This window comes from Gossypium arboreum, chromosome 1 (assembly GCF_025698485.1).
Source record: "Gossypium arboreum isolate Shixiya-1 chromosome 1, ASM2569848v2, whole genome shotgun sequence".
Lineage (NCBI taxonomy): Eukaryota > Viridiplantae > Streptophyta > Magnoliopsida > Malvales > Malvaceae > Gossypium > Gossypium arboreum.
The window spans coordinates 4,564,485-4,590,005 of NC_069070.1; the positions used below are offsets into that span (position 1 = coordinate 4,564,485).

The 25,521-nt window shown below is 31.9% G+C and overlaps 2 protein-coding genes and 1 long non-coding RNA gene across 3 annotated transcripts; 1 reads left to right on the forward strand and 2 right to left on the reverse strand.

Annotated features, from left to right (window-relative positions):
- Positions 1 to 11,101: 11,101 nt before the first annotated feature.
- On the forward strand, positions 11,102 to 12,021 carry LOC128290277 (uncharacterized). Its single transcript, XR_008279971.1, has 3 exons — positions 11,102 to 11,207; positions 11,312 to 11,467; positions 11,860 to 12,021. It is a non-coding gene; the product is annotated as an uncharacterized LOC128290277 (long non-coding RNA).
- A 5,279-nt stretch (positions 12,022 to 17,300) lies between these two features.
- Positions 17,301 to 19,479, reverse strand: LOC108482868 (exocyst complex component EXO70B1-like). Its single transcript, XM_017785956.2, has one exon. The coding sequence runs from the start codon at positions 19,477 to 19,479 to the stop codon at positions 17,557 to 17,559; it is 1,923 nt and encodes a 640-aa protein (XP_017641445.1). The 3' UTR covers positions 17,301 to 17,556.
- Positions 19,480 to 20,546: 1,067 nt separating this feature from the next.
- Positions 20,547 to 24,700, reverse strand: LOC108482869 (sorting nexin 2A-like). Its single transcript, XM_017785957.2, has 5 exons — positions 23,236 to 24,700; positions 22,923 to 23,132; positions 22,349 to 22,609; positions 21,094 to 21,180; positions 20,547 to 20,757 (listed from the first exon to the last, which is right to left on the reverse strand). Exons 1-5 carry the CDS (start codon positions 24,313 to 24,315, stop codon positions 20,677 to 20,679), a joined length of 1,719 nt encoding a protein of 572 aa, XP_017641446.1. The 5' UTR covers positions 24,316 to 24,700; the 3' UTR covers positions 20,547 to 20,676.
- Between the last annotated feature and the right edge of the window lie 821 nt (positions 24,701 to 25,521).

The window sequence follows — 25,521 nt, forward strand, 5'->3', positions numbered from 1 at the left end:
ATGGACTCAACCATAAAATACTACTTTATAATATATTATGAGTAGTATATAATATTAAATAGTTTAATTTGATGGTGGGCTGCATCATCAATAATAGCTTAGTTGAGCTATGTTTAATTCACAAGCTTCATCACCAGAATTGAAAAATATAGATTCATCATATTTCGAGAAGTTAAAATGTAGTTGCTGATCGAATGGTCAAGTATGAGTCTAATAGTCCATTAAATTTAATTTTATTTGAAGACTCCATTCATCAGGTCAAGAGGTTTTGTTGTCGAATAATGCTCTCTCTGCATAAGTTTGATTGGTTTTGATGTACCCCAAAATATTTTTTCATAAATTAATATTTACTGTTTTTAAAAATGTAATTTTTTATTTAATAAGATTACATTTTAAAAGATTTTTATGGTTTTATAAATAAAATATTTTATATGAAGTTGAATGAAAAAATAATTTTCATGTATTTTATGTACTATTTCTAGTGAAATTGAGTCATAATTTATTTTTTTAATAGTATAAATATTAAATTAATTCTTCTAATAATAGAGATAAATTTAGGTATTTTATAATAGAGGATTTCACATGTACCTTTACCTATATGATAGAGTTAATTCCTATATATGTCATTAAATTGTTTTCCAGACATTGAATTGGTTCATGAACATTAAAATAATATAATTGAATCTTCAAATTTTTAGTATTGTATCATTCAGGCCCTTTCGTTATCTTAGTTATCAATTTAAGTGTTAAATGGTGGTTCAAATTTGACGCTGAACATATTTAAAATACATTGATAAGACTGTAGATCCGTGTGTACATGCTACAAGGATAGCTTAAATATGACATGTTGTTAAAAAAATAGTGTTAATGAAATTTAAGAAGACTATTTCTTATTTTTAATAGTTAGATCTAAGTTGTTCATGCAGTAAGTACGTACGTGTTTACAATTTGATTCTCGTGTTTTAAATATGCTTAACGTCATATCTGAATTGACATTTTAATGCCTAAATTGATGGCTAGGTTAACAGAAGGACTTATAGTTTAAGAGATGGTACTTTTTTTTTAAACATATATATTAGATCCAAGCTATCCCTATAGTAGGTATATGTGTTTACAATTTGATCCACGTGTTCTAAATATGCTCAATGTTAGCTCCAAACTAGCATTTAACACCTAAGCTAATAGCTAAATTAAATGGACATTGCTTAATATACTGGTATTTTGAGGATTAAATTAGAATGTTTTTGAAGTTCACAAATAAATTTAAAGGTTAAATTTTGCTATTAATCCTTTTACTTTGAGAAAGTTGTGGATATAGTCATTGTATTTTAATTTGATCAATCTTAGTCACTGTACTTTTTGAATCGATCAATTTTAATGTACTTTTCGAATTTTGAAATTTTAATCCTAACCTGAATAATAGCAATTATAAATTTGTTTGGTTAATTTTGATTACTAATCGTATACTATGTGTACAGTTGTATGTTTGGTCCATGTTCTCCAAATGAGTCATTCTAAGTCTCTATACTTTTCAAAGTTTGAAATTTCAATATTGACGCAAATGACAGTTGTTAATCCATTAACTGAATTTTTAATTTATAATATGTGAAAATAAAAACTGACATAATATTATACATATGATAATATATTTAGTGCATCAAACATTAGAAATAATAAAAGTTAACAATTATGGTTTATGAAGATTAAAATTTTAAGATTTAAAAAATATTAAAATTAAAAATAACTAAATTAAAATACAAAGAAATAATTAATTTGGTGGTCCCAAGGGTGGGCAATATGCATGTTAAATGCCTTGTACGTGTAATTAACTTAAGACGCCTTTGTGGTGTAATTGTGATTAGAACAAGTAAAGTGGCTGTTGGACAGCTTTTGTGTTTCCAAGGGCAAACCATTTATTTTATCTTCATCACTTTAAATATGTTGCTTTGCTTTTGGAAGTAGGGCCGTCGCCAACATTCTAAATAATACAGCCGGAGTGTAGCAGGATGTTAAATCGTTTAACCTAGTCGAATTAATATTAATTAAATTAATAAAATATTTTAATTATTTAATCGTTAATTAAATTAAAAATTTTAAAAATTTTAACTGAATTGAAATATTTCAATTAATTAAAATTTATATGTTTTTTCTGTAAAAATAAGTATAAAACATATCAAAATAAACAAATTGATAATGTTCATTTTATCGAATTATCTGTATTAACCAAATTAGTAATAGCCTAATACATATAATATATAGTATATAATATTATTTATTAAGTTCAGTTAATTCAATTAATTACTTGAGTTTGAACTGAATTAACCATTAAACGAAATTCTAAAAAAACTTTAATCGACTTGTGATCGAACTAAATCAATTAACCGAATTAGAGCAGTTCGATTGGTTAATTTGATTTTAATCGAAGTTTGAACACGTTTATATAATAGTATTTGCTTTTGAGTTTTAATTACTTTCCTAATTAGGTGCTACTTTTGAATTAAATTTTCATAACCAAATCAATTATCAAATTGATCAAATCATCAGTTCTTAATTTGATCGGTCCAACTAATTCAATTAATTTAATTAAATAAGTTATTAAAAATTCATAACATTTAAAAAATATACTAAAAAGAAAAACCGATTTTAACCTAACTTAATTAATTCTAAATTATTCATGGGTCAACTAATCTAACTCTTTCTCTAAACTAATACCTTAATTGATTTTCGATCTAATTTAAATAATATTATTTTTTATGAATAAATAATATTTAATTATCAACCACTAACACATGAGGACAAAAATATCTAAAATATTTAGAACTAAAAAAAACAACAAAATGGTTAAAAGTTTGACCAACAGGGCTTCTTGGGAATGCAGAAAAGATTAAGTAGGGGTGATGTTTCTTATTATACACTAAATATCAAAATTTAAAGAAGCTACTTTTAATCATTAGTTTCCTTTTTCATCGGCGGAAAAAAGTTACGTACAAAACATAAACTTTAAGAAAAGCCGATAATTAAATTTTATTTTATTTTATTTTATCTAAGTATCTCAATTTTCGAGTTGGTTATTGTCCATCCTTTTCTCCCCCACACCAACTTTCTCTCTCTTTCCTCGTCTTTTCTTTTTAAAGTTTGTAAATGTACTTTATATGTATTTTTATTATGTTTACAAGTTAGTGATGAATAAATTACGATATCTTTCGTCGTTGAAACTCCATTGACCACCGATAGTTTCTTTTGGAAAGCGAGTGGCTCTTCGTTGGCTTCTTCATTTGTTTTTGTTTTGAAAATATTTTAGAATAATAAATAATTTCACGAGTCAATTTGGACCTATGTTTTCTTAAATTTTATGTGTTTTTTTTTGTTTGTTTTTCATTGTTTAATAAGTCTGACTTTTAAAAGTTTTTATATGCTCTTATTACACCATTTTTTAGTATTACTTTTGCAAGTGATTTTAGGGATGATTTTGTCACTATTCTCTCCAGTTTGGTGGATGCTTGATTCTTTTGTAGATTTTTTTCAGCTGCTTTGGACCATCCGGAGATAATTTCTTTATCATATTAAATGCTTGCAATCACTCCATATATGTTATGATTGAGAATTGTGATAGAGGCAATTGTTAAAACCTTTGTTGACAAAACCTAGACCACCTCTTCCAAGTTCCTTTTTTCCTAAAAGATAAAATTTAATCTAACTTGCTACTCTCAACATTGAACTTCTCAAGTAGCAATTTCATTTCAACAAACTCATTCTTGATATTAACAAGATTTTCAAGTTCCTCAGTCAACAAAGTCTATTTAGCCTTAACTTGCTTTATCAACTTCCTATTTTTCTCTGTCAATTGAGCATACTCATGTGACATTGCGTGTTCAACTCATATACTTATTCTTATATACTCGGCATAGTCTTTTATGTATTTAGGAACTCTCTATTAGAACCTTCATCAGAATCATCGTCTGTCTTAGCATTAGAACTAGACACCACACTCGAAGTGAAGACAGCAAAGTTATTCACTTGTTCCTCATCAGATTCAAAATTGCTTAAAGCGTCCTCATCATTCCATGATGGACATGACACATTTTTCTTCTGAAGAGTGTTAACACACATTGCCTATATAAGTCCATAGCCAAGGCATTCATGACACTGGATGTCTTTCTTCTTGTCTTTCTCATTCTCCTCCTTAACAGTAACACCCTTACTCTTGTTCTTACGAATGTTTTTTGATATCTCAAACTTCTTGAACCTCCAAACTATTGGAAAAAAATTGTTCAGAAATGGTTTTCTTGCACAATAGAAAAATAAAATTTTGAAAGCCGAGTCGATTTTTTATATTTATAGCAATAAAATTTTCCCAAAATATACTTGTTCTTTGAGTGAGACAAATCCTTGACGTTCTCGGCTGTCAATGGAACTAAATTTTCAACTATTCTCGTATCATGAACTGCTTTGAGTGTGAGCTCTAAAAATTACGAATAAAATATAAAACCAGAAATAATTTTCTTACTTTCAGTAGGAAAATAAATCTCTTTCTTTTATGGAAATCGATAGAATTATTATTCCCGAAAAATAGAATTTATATTTAAAAATAAATTCTCACTAATTTTGGGCAGAATAACAATATCTCAAAAGCTGCGTGTAACTTATTATATTTCTAGCCCTACCAATGCCATCTATTTATAGGGAGAGGAAGTGAAATCCTAGTTGAATTAGTAGAATGCATTTAATGGTTATTTAATAATAAAAAAAAAAACAATTTCCTAGTTGAATTAGGAGAGAGGGGTGACTAATTGGGTGTGTCTCCCCTCATATGTATTATGATAGGATTTAGGTTTATCTTGTATTTAATCCAATTATATATGCTTCCTGAACTTTTAACATAGCACTTTATAATTTAATACAACTCAATACATGTTTTTCTATTTCTCAAAATATACATTATTTATTAAATTAATTTAAATTAATTAATTTTTCAAATAAATAATTTTCTCAACTTGATTCTAATTACTTTTAAATCATGACAACTTTACCGTAAAAGAATTTATAAGAAAATATATTTAAATTTTCTACATTTAACAAATTCACAATAACTAATTAATTTCATTTCATTTTCAAACTTCAATTATTTAATTAAATAAAAATAATTCAAAAATTATAAATTAATTCTTAGGTCATTTTCATACTTAGTGAGAAAACCACATTCATTTCGAGTGTTACCTATTTCTCTAACTTTATCATTTCTATCCATTTTGTTTATTTGATTCAACATGGTGGTTTCAACGAACTAGCGGAAGGACCAATTTGACATATGTGATTAGGGCTCAAATTATTTATAATTAAGTTCTAGTTTTTCGCCTATTAATTATAAATTCATTTTGTCGCGAAGTCATTCCACTATAGTATGGTGACTAAACTCTCCCTAATGACATACCATTACGAAAACTACTCAATCAATGTTCGTCCAATGACCTTATAATAAGTGTGTTACCCTCATATGATATTGTTAATGTCTTTGGGATAAATCCACTCTCCCAATATAATCCTATTTTATCTTGTGGTATCCATTAATCTTCCTTCATGAAAAGTCAATTACTATCATATAGTAATTAAGTCATTCATCACAAAGACAAACGACTCGTGACCACATTTTCTTTTCGACTATCATGTGATGCCAATGAGAGGATATCATTTTCCTATGTCTTGGGCTATGACTTCCACTATTGTGAATGATGGGACATGCTACAGAAGTCGTATACCCAACATACCATCTTTCGGTTCCTTGTCTATTTGAACTCAAGCTTTTACTTACATCAAAATATACGAGTCACGCACGCATAGTCCACCATCCACTCAAGATTAAGGTATGCCACACTATGAATGTCATAAGTGAATAAATCCATAAACAGATTCAAGATCTATTTTACTTGGGTCCAATCTGATGTACTATCAGTCCAGTCAGCCACAACTATATCTCTATCTTCTAGGAGTCATCCGCTCCGATGTCCAAGACAAAGCATCTCACCAATTAGACTTCATAGACAACATATTAGTCTTTCAATTGGTTTTCTCATTTTTTATTAGACTAAGGATATGTTTAGGTTCGTTTACTAATATAAGTTATCTTTTCGTATTACGATCTGATCACATAATACCTCTTAGTATTAATTAGACATTAGCCAATCAATAAGCTAATACTTGTTTTTATTTTGCTTTACATGCAAAAACCACATTAAGACATTATACAAATGATATTAATGTACTTTGTGAATGATTTTATTAAACCAATTTGTTCAAAAAAAATACCAGTGTACAAAGACGAAAATACTATACTTAAGGCACTAGATTTAATACTAGTTCTGAGTAAGTAGAGCAATTTGCTCTTGAAGTTAATCTATACCAGAGGCATTGAGAATTGGCACTTGATCAGCAACATAGAGTGCAATATTCCTTTCCCTCTTAGACTTAACCTTTTTGGGCTTTTTCAAATTCAACTTGAAAGTTTGTAAGATCTTATCAACTCATCAATCTTCAAACTCTCCAAATATTTGGCCTTTTTAATGGCAATCACTTTGATAGAGAATCTTTTAGGCAGTGACCTTAAGACCTTCCTTACTAATTTAAAGTTCGAATACTTTTCTCCAAGAGCAAAAGCCTGATTTGACAAGTCACACAACTTGGCATAGATATCATCACTTATCTCGGAATCTTGTATTCTCAAGGTCTCAGATTTGATGGTTAACATCTACATTTTAGATTGCTTGATTGTATTAGTTCGCTTTTAAGTAGTTTGGAGTATTTCCCATGCTTCATTTGCAACTGTACACTTTGAAATTCGTTTGAACTATTGCATATCAATGCTACATAATATGACATACATGACTTTTAAAGTCTGCATTTGCAAGTCTTTCTTCTTCATTTGTCCACTCAAATACAAGCTTAGGAGCCTTTTTAGCATTTGAATCAAGAATAAGAGCTTGCTAGCTAGTGAGAATAGATCTCCATGCGTTTTCATCAACAAACTTAATGTAGCTTTTCATCCTAGCCTTCCAGTAAGGATAGTTACCATTCTCAAGCATAGGGGGACAAGTAATCAACGAACCTTCCATTGTTAACAAAAAGCAACACTATGATTTACCACTAGATACGTTAAGTGTTTGCTCTGATACTAATTATTACTACATTAAGTTTCCTATTTACTCAAAATGAAAAAGGAAATGGAAGTGCTAGAGTGTAGTGACCATTATGGCTTGACGTTGTGAAAAACCATGTAAACAAAATAAAAATAACACTAATGTTTGTTTAGGCAATTCGATTTCCCTATTTCTACAGAGCCTAACTCAATGAGTAATTCCACTATCTTTTATCACAAATACAACAAGCGATTCACACACTATCACTCCCCAAAGTATAGTGATCCCACTTTTGTACCTAAATATTAGAACACTCACCTATAAATCCTTCCCCTTGAGAACTTGGGTAGGAAACACTTCAACAATGTTTACAATAACAGTTTGCACTCTTTCACAAAAACAGTTCCTCAATGAACAAATTAGAATGCACTCAATAAGCTCTCATTATATAACCTAGAAAAACCTCGAAGCATATATCAATTTTGGCTTGCTAACATAGAGTTTAAGTGAATACAAAGTAGCTTATTGAAAATATCTATTACAACAACAATAGTCTAAACAAAATCACTTGAAGATATACTCTCCAGAATCAACTACACTATCTTGATCAAATCTTTACATTCTGAGGAATTAATTGATCCATTTGAATCCAAACCAATCTTCAAATGCCAAAGATTGGTTTCCGTAGATGAACCATTGTATCTTCAAAAACAAATCAAATCAAGAAGTTCAAAGATTTTCTTCATTAAATTACCAAACCAAATAAGACAAGTTTTTAACCACCCAGTGGCAGTCTGTAGTTGACATTGTTGAGTGTCGTTCAACAACTCTTAGCTCATTTTACCTCAATACTTACTATAATTTATGAGACTATTAATTTGTTGAATGTTGGAATTCGATTATAAAAAAACATACAATTTCTCCTCTTTTATATGCAAAAACAAATAAAATTGTAAGCTTCAACCTTTTTAATGTCTATAAACAGTTTATAATATTTTCATAGGAATAAAAACTCTAAAATTGTATTCAGTGAACGATATATATTGTTGGTTCTAGTTTTTAAATGTTTGAATATATCAAACTGTTCTTAAGTTCCCTTAATCAAATTTGTAAAAATTCAATTGTTCATCTTTAAAATATTTTCAAGTGTTATAAGACTTAAAAAAACACATTTCTAAACAGCCTTGAATCTTTATAAAAATTTTTGAGTAATCCCAAAATCTTTCAATATGTTTATAAGCCTTTTCAAAAGATTTTTTTGAGTACTCCAAGACCTTTGAATATGTTTATAAGCCTTTTCAAAGCAGGTTTTAGACTAAGGCTTAATTTAGCATTGCTTCTTAAAAATGTTTTTAGGGTCAAAAGTGTTTTTGGAGCTATAAGCAATACTAAACAGACAACTTTTAAAATCAAAATTACTTTTGAAAAACATTTTTTAACCCAAAAGCAAAAGCAATTTTTTCTAACTTCTACTTTGTGCCAAAAGCGCTATTAGGAACAAAGGATAATTTTAACCTTTATAAATTATTTTATATAATATTTATATTGAGTACGTAATTACCTTCCTATTGAAATTTATTTTAAATATATAATATTATATATTTAAATTTTATTGATTATATTTTAATATTTAAAATATAGTTTATTTATTCAATTAAATTTTATAAATAATTAATATTAATTGCTTAAAATTATTTAAAATTTATATTTCATATATTAAAATAGGAATAAATCTCAAAATTATACATCAACTTTGATTTAACATGCAATTGTATACATGAATTTTAATTTGGTGCAATTATACACATGAAACTCTAATTATGATTCAAATGTATACTTGAAACTTTAATTTTGGTTTAATCATGCACATTTAAAGAAATAAATACATCAATTTATTTTTATATTGGATAAATATAATTATTTATGGATGCAATATATAAACATAAATGATGTTATATCAATAATTGTGTTAATAATTTACAAGAATTGGATCAAATCAAAATTTTATGTATAAAATTACAAAAATCAAAATTCATGATACAATTGCACATTAAACCATAGTTCATGTATAGTTTTGGTATTTATCCTGTTAAAATATTAACAAAAATTATAATAAAATATTTTTATATTCTTACTAAAATATTATAATATGAACTAATTTGAACATTTTTTAAATGCATATTTGTTATTTTATAACATTGTGTCTTAAATAGATATTTTATTTTTCAAAAGCATTTTTAACAAGAAAACTTAACACTTAAATCTTAAACCAAAATTTTCAAAAATACTTTTCAAAATTAATTTTCACAACACTTCTCAAAAGCAATACTAAACTAACCTTAAGTATTGACACTTAGCTGATAAGTATAGATACCCGTTAAATAATGTCTAACGTTACTTTCTAGATGAGTATGGTATTGATACCCAACAAAAACATATTAATATTTAAAAACCAAGTATAGAGACCCAGTATTAATATCCAACCTATAAAGTACCGGTACATGGCAAATTAGTAATCACAACACTATCTAAAAGAGTGTGATATCGATACTTACCTTGAAGGTATCAATAACTATGGCATTTCTACGACTATTTTCCTTTTAAGTTATTGTAGTATAAAAATAAATTGAGTTTGAGAGTGCTCATATTTTCATTTTATTTTTTATTTTCTCGACACAAAACAAATTGACCCAAATTTTAATGGCAGTTTTGTTTTATAAAATTTTCATCCCACAATGATCCAAAATAAACAGCCCAACCCAAATTAATCAAATCCCTCTACCTTCTTTTTCTTTGATTTCAGTACTACATAAATTTCTGGAACCCAAAAAAAGCTTAAAATTCTTTCTCTTTCATCCTGAGGTTGCTTTTTTTATTTTTTATTTATCGAGATCATGGAAAGTGCTAAAAATATAAAATTAAAAGCTTTAATATTCAATATTTTTCTCCAGATGGTTTAATCTATCAATAACTTTGCAATTTTTGATAAGTCTCAAAGCAAGTAAACATTAGGAATGAGTACTAAAATAAAATTGATTTGCATGTATCTTCTTCTGCACTCTGATTTCATTAATCTCAATAAATCATAGATTGTTTTATTCCTTGTATGTGTTTGTGTCACGGAATTAAAACTTTTATCTCACAATTCATACAATTTTAGGTGATTCCTTCGCTTTAAATATACTTAAGTCAACCTAACTATTGTAAAAGTGAGTAAATATAGCGAAAGCAATCTCAGGATAAAAAAATGAAATTAGAAGAACAGCAAATGCCAGAAGAAAGCAAGAAAGCAATGCACACAAAGTGTTTGAATAAATATTACTCTCAATATATTATACAAATGAAGGGGGAGACCTCTATTTATAGTTAAGTTCTCTCAAAATCAATGGTACAGATTAAGTTATATCGACAGTCAAGATTAGAGCTTATCTACAATTGAGAGTCTTAATGGAATTAAACTCTATACAATCTTATCCCTTTAGGATTTGTCTTATTTATCCCGGTAACTTTAGTTTGACTCGAGTGTTTCACCAGGGCTTTAAGTAGATGAGTTTTTTCATGGGTTTCATGAATCGAACTAGTTCATATAAGTCAAATAAGCCCCATTTAATAAGTTAACTTTAATAGAACTTTTTGTGCACAATCTACTTGAAAAAATCCATCTATTTAAAACCTTGGTGACACTTGTCACTATAAAAAAACATTATCTCAAGTAAATGTGTTAGTGATGGTGTATATTATGTATTTTACTAGATTGAGGATCTAGTTTATTGCTCACCAATGTAATATCTTATAGGCTGGGATTTGAAATATCTGAGTTCATGATTTCTAATATAATATGACCTTAGCCAAGGAGGGAGCTCAAAATCTCTGCCTTCACATGATGCACAAGATAAGCAATCTGAAGGTCAAACCTTGGTAAATGCTTTCACGGGAAGATAAAGATCTGGTCCACATCCAACCAGCTCCTTGATCCAACAGTTTTGCCATATTACTTTTTTAACTCTACGTCATTTTTAATCACTTTCTGTTTTAGTTCATTAAGAACATAGCAGAAGTCAATAGTCATGCTTAGTGGTAGGTCTCATATAATTACATTCATGTTTAAGTATCCACCATTCTATTCAATAACTATATCTGTTTTGATAATCAAACTTATGCAATTACTTGCACATCTTTAGGACAGGAAGCACCAGACATGTCTGTGTTTATTCGAGCAAGGGCTGCCGCCTATCCCATATTTGAAAGAATTCATCATGGTGCTTCTCTTCCCTAAGGCTCAACGTCCAGCCCCCTATTATAAGGTTAAAATTTTTTGGAACGATCATGCAAAGGAGGTAACATCAATTCAATATCCATTCCAAGGCGTAAAATATAATATCTTAGGATCATATTGAATCATACTGAAACCACAAGAATCCCCACTGTCATTTCTTCTTTTTAATTATTTTGTCCAGTCAAATTATTGTGGCATGCATCAACCCAATACACTTAAAAATAGCATCATTTCTTAGGATATTTTCATTTCTTGGAAACATAATATCTTTCCTGCTTTCATGCTACAATGGTTGACTGGTTGCAGTATGATCCAAAATGGTCAATAAATGAGATATTTAGTTATTCAGACCTCTGTTTTATTAATGCTAAATTGGAATTACTGCCGCTTCTGTGATGGTTTTTTTTTTTTGTCATATATAATGGAGATTTTAACAATTAAATTTAGATGCAGGCTTCAGATGCATCAAATTCACATGGGATGGTTCGGACAAATAAGTAAAAAGACAAGATTTTCGTGAAGATTATATGCGCTTCAGAATGTTCAACACTGTGTTAGTTTAATGGTTAGAATGTTTATTACTCAATGTAATTTGGGTTGCATTAGTCTTATAAATGTGAATATTACGATATCCGGATATTATGGTATTTTTTTATAATTTAATATTTTTTTTGTTTTGGAAAAAAACAATTAATAATGAACATATAACTTCTGCTAGTAATTATAAATGCCTCCAAAATGTAAATTAACATTTAAATTTAAATCTATTACAACTTTTGTTGACACTTTAAAATGACTTGATAGTGGAAGATAAAAGTGTCCGGAACCATTTGTGCTAGCATGTGTTTGCACTTTACTGGTATTTGTGTTCAGCCCGTCGAGAACTTTTTATAGCCACCCGCTTAGCTGGTGGTTGAAGAACTGTCGGGAAAGTAATCGCTTGTATTTTTTTTTTTTACTTTTATCTGTTCTTATAAATGCTAGTAAAAGTGAATTATTTTGTAGTGATTGAAGGTTGATTTTTGAGAAATTTAACACCAAAAGAATGCCAAGTTATTTACTTGGTCTACTAAATCGAGATAGGAGCAACGATTTTCACAAATCCTGAGACAGTCCTGAGACATTTCACTTGTGGCATTTCTCTCAACTATCTAAGACGAAATTGCACAATTTAATTATCTTTAATATCAAAAGTAAGTAAATTAAATTTAATAAAATACATAGATATTATAAGAAAATTCAATAAATTAATAAAAATAAGTTCGATATGGTTTTTCAACCAAATTATATATATTCATAGCAAAAATATTTTAAAAACAGTTAAAAATCAAAATTCTTATATTCTAAAATTATAGATTTTATCAAATTCGATTACCAAAAGCATTAGTTTCAAAAGTCAAAATATAAGAATTTAGGGTTAAATATAAAATTGATACTTAAATTTGTCCACTTCTCCTAGATTAGTACTTATAATTTTTTTTCCTAGATTGGTACCTAAAATTTTTTCCTGTCAACAAAATTGGTACCTACCTAAGTCTAATGCCATTAAATGCAAGACAAGTGGAAAAATAAAACTGTGACACGTGGTGTAAATGAGGTCATGATCTAAACAAATTTTAAAAAAAAAACTTTTTTTTTCTTTTTTACTTCTCTCCCCCAATTTTTTTGTCAAGTTTCTTCTTCTCCTTCATCTTAATTTCTTCTTCTTCCTTCAACCCAAGCCACTATCTTTGTTGTCGCCACCTGTTGGCTTCCTTTTCCGCCTGAAATGGCACTGGAGTATAGCTCTCTGTTCACTCACCATCAATGATTTCGCTTTCGAGAAAACCAATCTTAGTTTAATGAATGCTTGTTTATAATTAGTTTAATGAATGCTTTTGATTCGCGTTTTGTGTCTACTACGTATCTATATAGTTTATGGTGATGGATCACATAATTGAGTATTTATTCATTTGAAATTGTCCCTAGGTTTGTTATTTCTTTAATTTAGTGAACTAGTTATATTTACTTTAGGAGTACTTAAGTTAGCTAAACATCAATCTTGAGTTGCATGCAAGAAATGTCTTGTAAAAATTTAATATTCGATTCCTATGCTTATTATTAGTTAACATATTCCAAGGCTCATCTTATTGCTATGCTTCTTATTGATCTACCGTAATTTGATACGTCAAATTAGGCTTTCTAATACACTCGAGGAGCTTATTCTCAAGCAATTTAAGTATCTTTAATATATTTTTGTCGATTTTTAGTGCAAGCTTTAATAAATGTTTTTGCTTAGTTTTTTTCCCATTAGAGACCCAAATTGGTCAAACGGTGTCATAGGGAACATAACAATGTGATTGAGTTGGTGTAGGGAGAAGATAATGTTCCAACTTCGAGAGAAACATCACTCAGAGTGGGTGTTGCTACACCGACGCCATAAAAGTTGCAACAATTAGACCTTTCACCTTGAGGATGCAAAACTTCAACATGAAATTATCTTGGAGAATATTGTTGTGGAAGTCGCGATATTGAAGGATGGATGTCGTGAAAACAAACCATCATTGCGATATCGAGCCCCCGAAGTTGTGATATCCCCAAAGGTGTTGATATGGAAAAATTGAATTCAACTCCAATAATGTTGCGACAACGAGGAGTGAGTGTCGCGATACCGAGACCCCCAAGATACACAAGTTAGCTACTGTTTTGGGTGTCGAGACACTAAAACTTGGGTTTCATGACACCGCTATCTAACGGGTGAAAAACTACAGGGGTAATTTTGTGTCCAAATAAGTCTCTCTTTTTTTTATTTAAGGGTACAATGGTCAATGCTAGGTTAAACGTTAGTGGATTATAAGTACTATTTTATAAGTTTTTGAAGATAGATTTTGTTGGTTGAGCATTTGTTTTTTACTTTTCATATTTCTTAGTTTAGGTTTTCATTTTTTCCTTTCTTTTTCTTTACTTTTGTTTTTGTTGTAGTGTCTTTGTTTCTTCATTTATGCTGGAAACATTATGGATAGAGATGTATTAAACGCTTGTGTTTTATTGGATGTTTATCTATTAAAGAGTATTTTCTCAACCCTTATCTTATACACATATTTTTATAAAAATATTTCACCGACATCGAAAATATGATATAATATAATATATTTTGCTTTCATAAATAAATTTAATTATATTTTTAATGAAGATTATTCAAAACATTACATTAATATTAATTAGGTAGTTAACGTTTTGGTCAAGGCATTTATAGTTGTTATTACTGCATACGAGTAAATTAGTTTAACATCGTTTTCTTCGGATGTTGGACGTGTGTTTTTCTTTCTTTTTGTACATTGTATGATATGGATGGATATCCAGGCGTGTAATTAGGTGCCAGCAGGACCACGACTCTCTTAAAATAATTTTTTTATTTTATATTTTTAAAAATTTTAAAAGTAAAATTGTATTTTGATTTCCTAAAAATAATAAAATTTGATTTAATTATTTAAAATTATAAAATATAAATTATTAAAATGATAAAATTATATTTCTATTATCGTAAAAATAATAATTTAATTTCAACCCTTAAGAAAATTTAAATGGCGTGAATTCAAATATTTATCGATGTTTATTTTTCTTTTCGCGACTTATAAATTGATAAATTTGTAAATATTATTCTTTGAATATATATTATACTATTATTAAATTCACTTTATTTTTGTAAAAATGGATTCCTCCTATTCAGATAATGTATATTCATGAGCAAAGAAATTTTGTTAAATGGTCAAAATAAAATTATAATATTTTATGGGGAAAAGCTAAAACTTTTGTGATAAAAATGTTTATATTAAATTATTTATTTCTAGAGGGACCAAAATATAATTTTTCATTAATTAAGAGTGATTTAACGAACAAGTAGTTGAAAGGTGTGAGAGTGGACTTCTTTCCAAGTATTTGAATTAAGAATGTTGAAAAGGTTTTTCTTAATATCATCCTAGTTAAAACAAGATTAATCTCAGATCATAAAACGGACGAAGACACTTGTGATTATACGAAGATAAAACTTAATTAAATATTTTAGTTTTTTGGAGGGCCTAAGCAAAGAATTTTACCATTTTGCCAAGGTGCCAAGGCTCGCACCCTGGCTACGACCTTGTAAAGGTGCTCGTGAGCCCGTCTGCTTTCGAAAATTTTAAATATATAAAAACAATTTTATATTAATATTTTTATATTTTTATAATTACACTTAATAAGAAATATTATTATTTTTAAATAGTGAAACAAATCATTTTGACGGTTAGATCAAACCCATATCTAGGAAGTTTTTCTGAACCGAGCTTAAGCTTTAACTAGGTTATGAACATCTCTACACCCTTTTTATATTTAAATCCATTTCCGTTTTGGATAAAAAATTTATTCCAATCTACATTACATTTCATATTTTTTTTATTAAAAATATTTTGAAATGTATATATTTAATAAATTCAGATATTCAACAAATAATTTAATTAATTTTAGATTTCATTTCTAAAATTACAGAAAATTATAAATATTTGACCATCTGCTAGTACTATAGCTTTAGAAGTGAGAAAAATGGTTATAGCAGGGCCGCCTCCGATGGAGATGCATTCCGGTTCTAATCGCGGCACTTAAGCCGCCCTTCGATGGAACATGTTTGGAGGACGAGAACAATAATGCTCGGTCTTACAATGAAAAGCTTGTGAATTTGTTACGTTGGCTGCAAAGGTCGCTTCGGGGACCAAAATCTCATATGCTGACGTATATACACCATTAATGGACATGATCACTAGTCCCAAAAAATACGGTAAAACAATATACGTACATATGTATGTGCCTAATTTGACGAACTTGAACTCCATCGATTTTACAGGAAAAGAAAGTTGAGGGAAGATTTATGTGCAGGTTTCAGCAACACCATTAGAGAATGCTGTGGTAGTGGATTACTTAAAGCTTCATTTTGGTGGAACACCTTCAGAGTAGTTGTTTTGGAACAGTATTCATCCAACTGAGGCTGCTTATAAATCCCTGTCTGATTTTTTGATAAACCCGATCCTTCAAACATTTAACCTTTTGAATTTTCGTCCACACGTTAATTAGATTGGACTAGGTCAGGTAATGTTGAGACCATTGATTCTCTAAGGTCATATGTGCTTTTATGCTTTTCTTTTTCTATATTTTAATAATAAAATTCAGATTCCCATACTCTTTTTTAATTTTTTCAATTAAAAGAGATATATTGGATTGGACCCACCATACACATTTTATCAATATTTTGACTCAAGGAAACCATCCCATTCCTTCCCCGAAGGTTTTTTCAGCTTTTTCTTTTTGCCACATGGACCTGGACCAAATTTTCCGCAACTGAAAAATATAAGAATAATTAAAGTCACCCCCTTTCCACCTAATTTGATTGGAGAAGAGAACGGTTCGATTTATTAATTAAAAAGATCCAAAGATATTTTCTTTTAAATGGCACAAGATCCTCTTTTGGATCCCTAAACAATACCCAAATTTTCAGATTCATCCTTAAAACTTCTTTTTATGACCATCAATTTTGTCTCAGAAAACAATATCAACCAATCCAAATGTGTCACATGACCCCTTATTATTCAATGCAGTATACTTTTTGGATGAAATGAGATAAAATTGACCACTTATAATAAGAACAGAGGTATCAATTTTATCTTAATTTACCAAAAAAATATGGAACAAAAAATTAAAATTGAGAAGCAGAAATGAGATTGAGGTATAGTTTAGTGTTGAATGCAAAAAAGCTGTCTAATGCCGTATAGAATGGCATCTTCATTTTATGGATTAGCTTGAAGAGTATTATCCATCCAATTAACCAAGAAGTGAAACCAGGAGTTGATTAATACACACTACCATAAGAGAAAATGGCTAGACAAGGATTCTTCATGATATTAAATATCTCATGTATATGATTAGAATTTGCTATATATACAAAAAAACAAGAAAATAACGCCATTATATGATTAGAAAACAGGCAAGCTAACCATGGCTTTTTTTTTTCAATTCACAAATAGAAAGCAGGAAAAAGATTGTGCAACATGCATATAACAACACCTAATGTTGTACCATACTGCAAATCATTTTACATTTACCCATTCATATTCCAACACCAAAAAGAATACCTGAAATCTGCATCTACTTCCTGACACCAGATGATCCATTGTTCCCTTCAAACAACTCGTTAATCCTCGCCTCGATATCCTCCGGGTTGTACCGTATAAGCCTATCAGTGTTCCTCCCGATTTCAGGCATACATTGGAGCCTCCCTATGAAGTTTCTATAAGCTGGTAACAAAAGCCTAGACACTGATATCCTCATCTCTTCTCTAAGCTGCTCATCGAATACAATCCATGATGACTGAGTTTTACATACGTCCTCGAATTGGGTATTGAATGATTTGATCTTTTCTTTCATGGACTTGGCAATCGCATTCGATGCTAACGAGGAATTGTCGAGCTTTAATGTTCCAATAATCTTGTTCCATGAACTTCTTTGATAGTTGGTGCAGTATTGCCGGACTTTGGCATTGTGTTTTCGGATCCAGTCATCACCAAGAAGTGACTCTAACTCGCTATCCTTCACTTTTTGTACAATATATCTTCCATTGTTCATCATGAAAACAGAGCACAATGCAGAGTCTCTGTAAATCTTGGATTTCATCTCCAAATTACTCTCCAAAAGCTCCATAATCCATGCCATCTGAACCGACATCGAAGACGAAGATGCCCGTCGATCATCTAGCTTATTAGATGGAACAACCGCATTACTTTCATCGAAAACTTGTTCCAATGTCTGTCGTGATCGACACGCCGCGCGGAGATAGTTCATTACGTAACGTGTGATCGGATGAAGTCCGCCACCGGGAACAGCTGCTTTAGCTGGGTCACGCCGAATTAGATTCTCTAACTCCATGAATATCCCTCTAATCGCTTCTCCTAATCTCCTCCAAATGGTAACCGCTTCGTTTCGAAGAACCAAACAGTATTGATCAGAGAAAACGGAATCGAATTCAGGCATCAAGTCTCTCAAAGTCTCGAACACATCAAGAACTTTGAAAAGCCTCTCTGGCGATCGGCTACCGATAGCAACGGCGTCAGCGAAATTAAGTAACTGAATGGTGGAGCCACGGCAGACTTCCATGAAGGAGAGATCAGCGGCGGAAGAGAATCCAAAAAAGACGCGATCGCATAACCTGCGTTCGCTCGGGAAGAGGATACGAAGGGCGACGTTAGCGGCTTTGATCCAGCGTTCAATCTCGTCTTCGAGCTCTTGCCACGGCATTTTCTGGACTTCATCGATGCTCAGCTTCTGCAATCCGAGCCTCGAGATGCTCTCTTCGAGGAACTCTCTTCGGCAGGTGCTGTAAACGTGAGAGCACTCTTTAACGAACCCTGCGGCCACCATACGCTTGGCGATCTCGTGAAGGTCGCTTACGGTTCCGGAGGGAAGCGCGTCGATCACGATGTCGTAGTCCGTTACCGGTTGAGCTACCGGGATCTGATGATCGAGATCCGCACCGTTGTGAAGAAGTCCATCTTCGTTTTCTTCATTGTCATCGTCAGAATCAAACGATAAGTTCCCGGTTGACTCGTGGTTGCTTCGATTCAGTTCAAAGGACTCAGCACCTCGGTCCATAAGAGACCTGAACTCATCCCCGACTCGGAACATGGCCTGGTGCATCAGGTCATCAGCGCGTACAAGACAAGCGCTGACGGATTTCTCGGCGGCCATGGGTTCCCAATCCCTCATGGTACGAATCAAGTCGTCAATAGCGTCAAGGAAAGCAGAAGAATCAGCGGTGTGAGCCCAGATGGGATGATCAAGCGCCACGTACTGGGAGATCTGACGGTCCAAGGAATTAACGGCTCGCTCGAGGACGGCACAGCCACGAGGGTTGTTGTCGTCAACCATTTTCTCGGACAACTTCTCGCGAGAAAACCTCCCGTCGAAGTTGGAAAAGATCTGCAAAATATCGTCGGCCATGGTGTCGTTTTGACCCAGCGTCTTGGCTATATGCCTGGCCACCGCAAGCAGCTTCTCTTCACCGTTCTCGGCCATAGCTAAAAAAACAGCAAGTAAAATAGAAATATCCCTTGATTCTCTTCTTATCTCAAACTAAGCTTCTACTGCCTTAGAACCCACCAAAAGAAGAAGAAGCAGCGACTACCGGGTATTTGGTTTTAGGGTTAGAGAGGGAATAAAGGGGAGAGTGAAAGTGATATATGAAGGAAACGGCCAGACCTGGGGAAACGCGGTTTGAGAGAAAAAGCAAAGCAGATATGAAAAAGCTAAGGTTGAATGGGAAATAAATAAATAGTGAAAAAAGGAGATTGGTAGTTACGGATACCTGCAAATTTCGTTTCATTTGGTTTAACCTTAAGTAAACCTACAATATATGTGTGACAAGTGAAGATGTGTTTGTGTTTTTGGAGTTTAGTTGAGATTTGGGCAATCAATACCACTCTTCTTCTCCTCCTCCTCCTCTTCACACAGTAACTCTTGTTTTACTCTCATTTCGGGTTTCCTTTAATTACACTACACATTTCCCCAAGGTTAATACACCTTTTTGTATTTATACTTTATCTTCAGTAATTACCACTTGCATTAATAATTAATCTTTGAATTTAATCATTGTTAAACATAATTTTCGATATAATTTTAAATTATATAATGATATTTTATGAGATTTAACAGTAGACTTTGACTGATAAACATAATTAATTAACCCTTCAATATTCTATATAGTTTATAAATTTGTCATTATGTATATAAAGCTACCTGTTCCTTTCTATCTAGACGGATCTAGGTAATTAGAAGATATGCATGTATTGTCTTACACTTGATAGTTGGATTTTATTTTAGAAAAGCTTGACCTTGCATCATACCTTACATTAAAACACAGATAGAAACAAACAAGGTGATCCTTCCATTCTTTTCACCTGCAACGCAGGCAATTTTATATATATATGTATATTTAAAGATTACTTGGAAAGACAATATGTATCAAACACTTTATAACATCCAATCAAGTGCAGGTTTGGCACTCGTTCAACAAAGCCTTTCTCACACATACACTAAAAAAGGTATACTCTAATCTAAAACAGTCAAAATAACAATATAATAAATTAACCCAAGTTCTTCCTCCGTTTTCTTCATTTTTATTATTCTTATTAAAACTGTCACCTAACAAGGACAATAATCATTAAAAAGTATAAAGGACCAAAAAAACAAGGAAGTGAATATACATTCAAACATTTAACAGCTATCTTTTGCATATCCACTCGTCTCCTCTGCCACCTTTGCCCACACATCTGAAATTTTCTCGGCATATCCCACCTGTTTACATTTTCACTATTACATGTCAGCTGCCATTCAACTAAAATTGTTCACATTGCGGTTTCACTATGAAATCAAACACAAAGCATTAAGAGATATCTAAAAGCAAATCAACTACACGGGATTAACAATGCTCCAACTTGAATGAGTGATAAAGCTTTCAACATGGATGACACAAGTTTTACCAAATAAACTTTAGGTAAAAAATAAGGCAATTTCAATTAAATAAGCTCAATGGATGAACTCTGACATGGTATCCTCGAACAAAGTTCATTACAGTTTCTTTCAAACAATAAGATCATCAACACGGACTGGAAACTGAGAAACCAAAATTACCTGATTTACAACAAACCCCTTCAACATGTTCAAGAAGTCAACGCGTCTTTCCTTGTCAAGCCTTTCAAGTTCACACTTGTTATTTTCCTGCAATTACATCATCATGAAACAAACTTAGAAAATGAAGGTAACCATGGAAATTCAGACCATGTACTAGCAAATGCGAACATAAACCATATAAGTACCCAAAAAATCCACAACAGAAGGACCCAATATTGTACATTTGAGTGATAGAACAGAGATCAACATGAGAATCTTCGTAAAGCACAGGAATGAGGCTCATTGATGCACCCATCTTTTCTTTCAATTTATCACATGAAGGAAAGTGAAAGAGAACTGGGAGTGAGGGATGATGCATAGCTAGACAACAAGGCCTCAAACCCTTTAGGGCAAGGTACATATGACCAGGTGCAAACCTGGTGTACCTAGACTAGAAATCCGGCCTCATTGACCAACAAAAAAAGAACTGCATATTTTGTGGATAAATCAGATCACTGTTTAGAGTAATTATACATATCAAGCTTATTTTATATATAGAAAATCACAAACATATACATACTGCACTTCACTACACTCGGATGAGCACTTTTCTACTGCCTAGAGTATGCATTGCGCCCTTGACAACATTTTCTATCACATCTTCAGTTGCTCTTTCACATCCTGCTTTAGTAGCTTCACTTAAGATTTAATAAAGGCAGCAACCTAAGAGCTGTAATATTACTAATATTAACATTATAATTATAGAAATATTTATATATATCTCTTATTTATCTAGATATTAAATATCATCCCCCATTTGGCTCCTAAAGAGTGCAAGGATGATAACTTTGCTAAGTTCATTTAAAAAGTAGACATGCTTATTGCCATAGCATCGTACTAGTACAACCAGAAGGAAATATCAATGAGTCAACTTACCAAAATAGTTCAAACAGTGGAAAAACCCCATACGGTATGAACAAACAAGAGCTATGGTCTAATAATAGCTAAAGGCTAGAATAGATATTCCTCATTCTATCTGGTTATAAGACTGTTCATATAGGCAAAACTCAACAAATTAGGAATGAACCATCTTTACCACAGGCAACTTCATGGATATCTAGCATTAAGCCAATCATTTATGTAATTCAAACATGCAATATATTAAGGATATATTAATGATCATAGCATGACCCAAGAAAATAATTAACACATCAACAACAAAGGGGAAAAAGTTATCCTCAGATCAAGATTAAAAGAATATTATAAAAAATTTTACCTTGATCCTCTCATATTCTCTTATGGCAACATTTTTTGCGTCTTCAGTAACCCTTATAGTTTCTTTCAGTTCCTCTATCTTGTGAATCCTAGATTTGTCGCCGCCAAATATTTTCGATGATGCAGCTTCAAGTTTTTCAGCTCTTGCATGAAGTGTAGATAGTTCTGATAGGAGAGTTTGAACTGTCAATAAAGCACTTGATCGATCCGAAAATGCACCATGCACAGCTAACATAAGCCCAAGATATTCGTGAAGTGTATCCTGAAATGTAAAAAAAAAAACAAAAAAAAAAAAAGTATATATAAATGACTGAAACTCAGTTCAATTTCAACGGATATTGAAATTAAAAGTAACAACAGTAATTATCTTCTCAGGCAACCAACAAGCCTTCCATTCAATATAGCTTTTTAAAGTTGACAAAATGCCAAACTTACTGATTACTAGAGATTTAGCATAATGCAAACTCAATTTCTTGTTCAAATTAAATTATTCCAGAAAATGAATACTTGCAGATATCTCAATCCCATGTTTTAAGTTCAAACCATAAAATGGGGAATAGTTTTTAGCACATCACCAAATGCTTGACAGTCTGCGCATTCAATTCTCGATAAAATCTGCTAGCTTTAACTGCTGCAGTTGCCAAACATTTCATGTCAGCAGCCCGCACTCTCTGAGAATTGTACATAGCCTCCTCATTCTCAAACTTAGTCAGCTTAATAAACGCCAATCCTAGTTCTCCCATTGTCTCTCCCATATCTTGCTGTGCTTTAACAAGAGACTCAGCCTAAAAGAAAATTTAACAAGATCCACGAAAAAACCATCATCAAAAATTCATCCCACAAGATTCAAACGTACATCTCGAAATCCCAAAAGAACAATAACATTACCTGCTGAGAAGCATTGCTTATTTGCTGCTCAAGATCATGAATCCACTCTTTCTTCTCCAAAAATACCTTATCCTCCTCCACTACAGGTGGTTTAGAACCACCCCAATCGTTTGCAACAGACTGTCTCAATTCCTTAAACAAACGCAACAAATCCCTCCCACCTTTCGCGGGCTGCACCACCTCGTGTGGCGCCATCACTGCAGTACTTTCCCCAAATAACTGCTTGGGCAATTTCACGGCTCCATCGAGCATCCGAGAAGCCACATCAGTGCTCATCGATAAAGTAAGTCTCCCTTCCACCTGCAAAAACACCTTCAATTCGTCACTTTGTCTAATGACAGGATGCTCCACCAGCCTCCTCAAATATTTCTCCAATGCAACCCTTCTTTGCTCCACAAATTCTTGCTTCTGCATCACCTGAGATTCAACCACATTTTTGTCCGGCCTTGGCGGAATAAAATATCCACGGTAAGATTCCGCTAACCGATCCGACAAGGTGACTACATCCCTAAACCTTCTCCTGACACTAAATTCGGATGACCCAAAATCCACAATATTGGTTCTCGTGGTAATTAGGTAAGTGTAGTAAGTGTTACCTCCGGGCACAAGTGAATTGGTGGTCTCTTGCTCCTTCTTAGGGTTGGAAACCGTGATCTTGATGTAATCAGAGGTGGACGACGAGGATCTGGAGAGCGTCAAAGACGAATCCAGATCGTGAGAAGTGGAATCGACGCGGTTGATCTCGTTGGCGGAGTTGTCATCGAAAGGGCTGAAGATAACGTCAGCGTAAGAAGGGGGCTCGATGTAGGAGTTGTTATCAGATGCATTAGGGTTTCGAAATACGGGAGGGGAGAGCAATGGATCGGATTCGGCCGGAGTGGAGAGTACCGGCGGGGAAAGCGGGTGGCGCGTGGCGGCGTCGGAGATCGATGAGTTGGCGCTCCGGAAACTAGAGTAGGAGTTGTTGTTGGTGGTGGCGGTGGTGGTGGTGAGCGGGTCGTCGAGAACGAGGTTTTCCATTTCTTCACGGGAAGCGGAAAGGTGAGATTCTTCGAAGCCAGGGTTCTCAGAGCCCATCATCGTGTGTAATATAATTCGTTTTTTCTTAGAAGCGGGATTATCAAAAAAAGGAGCTTGAGTGAGCTAGGGTTATGTTCATGCGGGTGAGTCAACTCCAACAGGGTGGAGCTATGTAGGACACGAAGAAGCCGTAGATGGGAGGGATATGGAGCAGCGCGTGGGGCACCTGCAACGGAGCATGGAAATTTGTGAACAAAAAAGCTGTGGATTAACTTTAAACTGAAACAGAAACCGATCTTTTGTTTTTTGTAATTTTCTCGTGTTCAATTGAATTGGAATCAAGATGATGTGTTCTTGCTGGGCCTCTCTTGGGCTTATGCTTTCATGGATTTGGGTTAACCAAGCTGTACTTCACCTACTGTCATTATACTACAAGCACCAGCTTACCTTGAATTCAAAGCCAAGTTCAATGGCGGAACACACTTTTTCTATTTTTCACCTATAGAAATTCAGGTTTAATTGTTAATTTTATTAATTTTTTATGAAATTTATTGGTATAATATTTTGAAATTTATGAATAAAAAAGATAATAATTATTATTAGATATCATTATTATATACTATTATTTTATAATTATCAATTTATTTAAAAAAGTATTTTTATTTTAATTTCAATGCTAACGCAACTTATAATAATCCTTTATTCTATCTGGTGACGATAAAGTTTGAGATATCCTAGAGATTTGATATCAAATATCCTTTCTACAAATGGAAAAAAGAGGATAATAATCATTATTAGATATCATTATTATATATTATTGCTGTATAATTATCAATTTATTTTAAATTTTTTTTATTCTTCAAGTCTGTTTTACTATTAATGTTCGGGATTTGTGGTTACCCTTCTCAACAACGTCGTCTCCAAAGTTTGAACCTATGCCTCCCTTTGAGAATACAATATGCCTTACCATTACCCCCAACACTTATTTGTAAAAAATATTTTTTTTTTAATTTCAACATTAGTACAACTTACAGTAACCCTTTATCGTATCTAGTTATGGTAAAATTTAAAATATCCTAAAGATTTTATGTCAAATATCCTTGCTACAGATGAAAAAAAGGATAATAATCTTCATTAGATATTATTATCATATATTATTTTATATAATTAGCAATTTATTTAAAAAAAGTTATCTTCTTATGTAATCTCTCCTCAAAGAAGTTAATAGATGGTAATAAGTTGGATTTTTTTTATTTTAGAAAATGG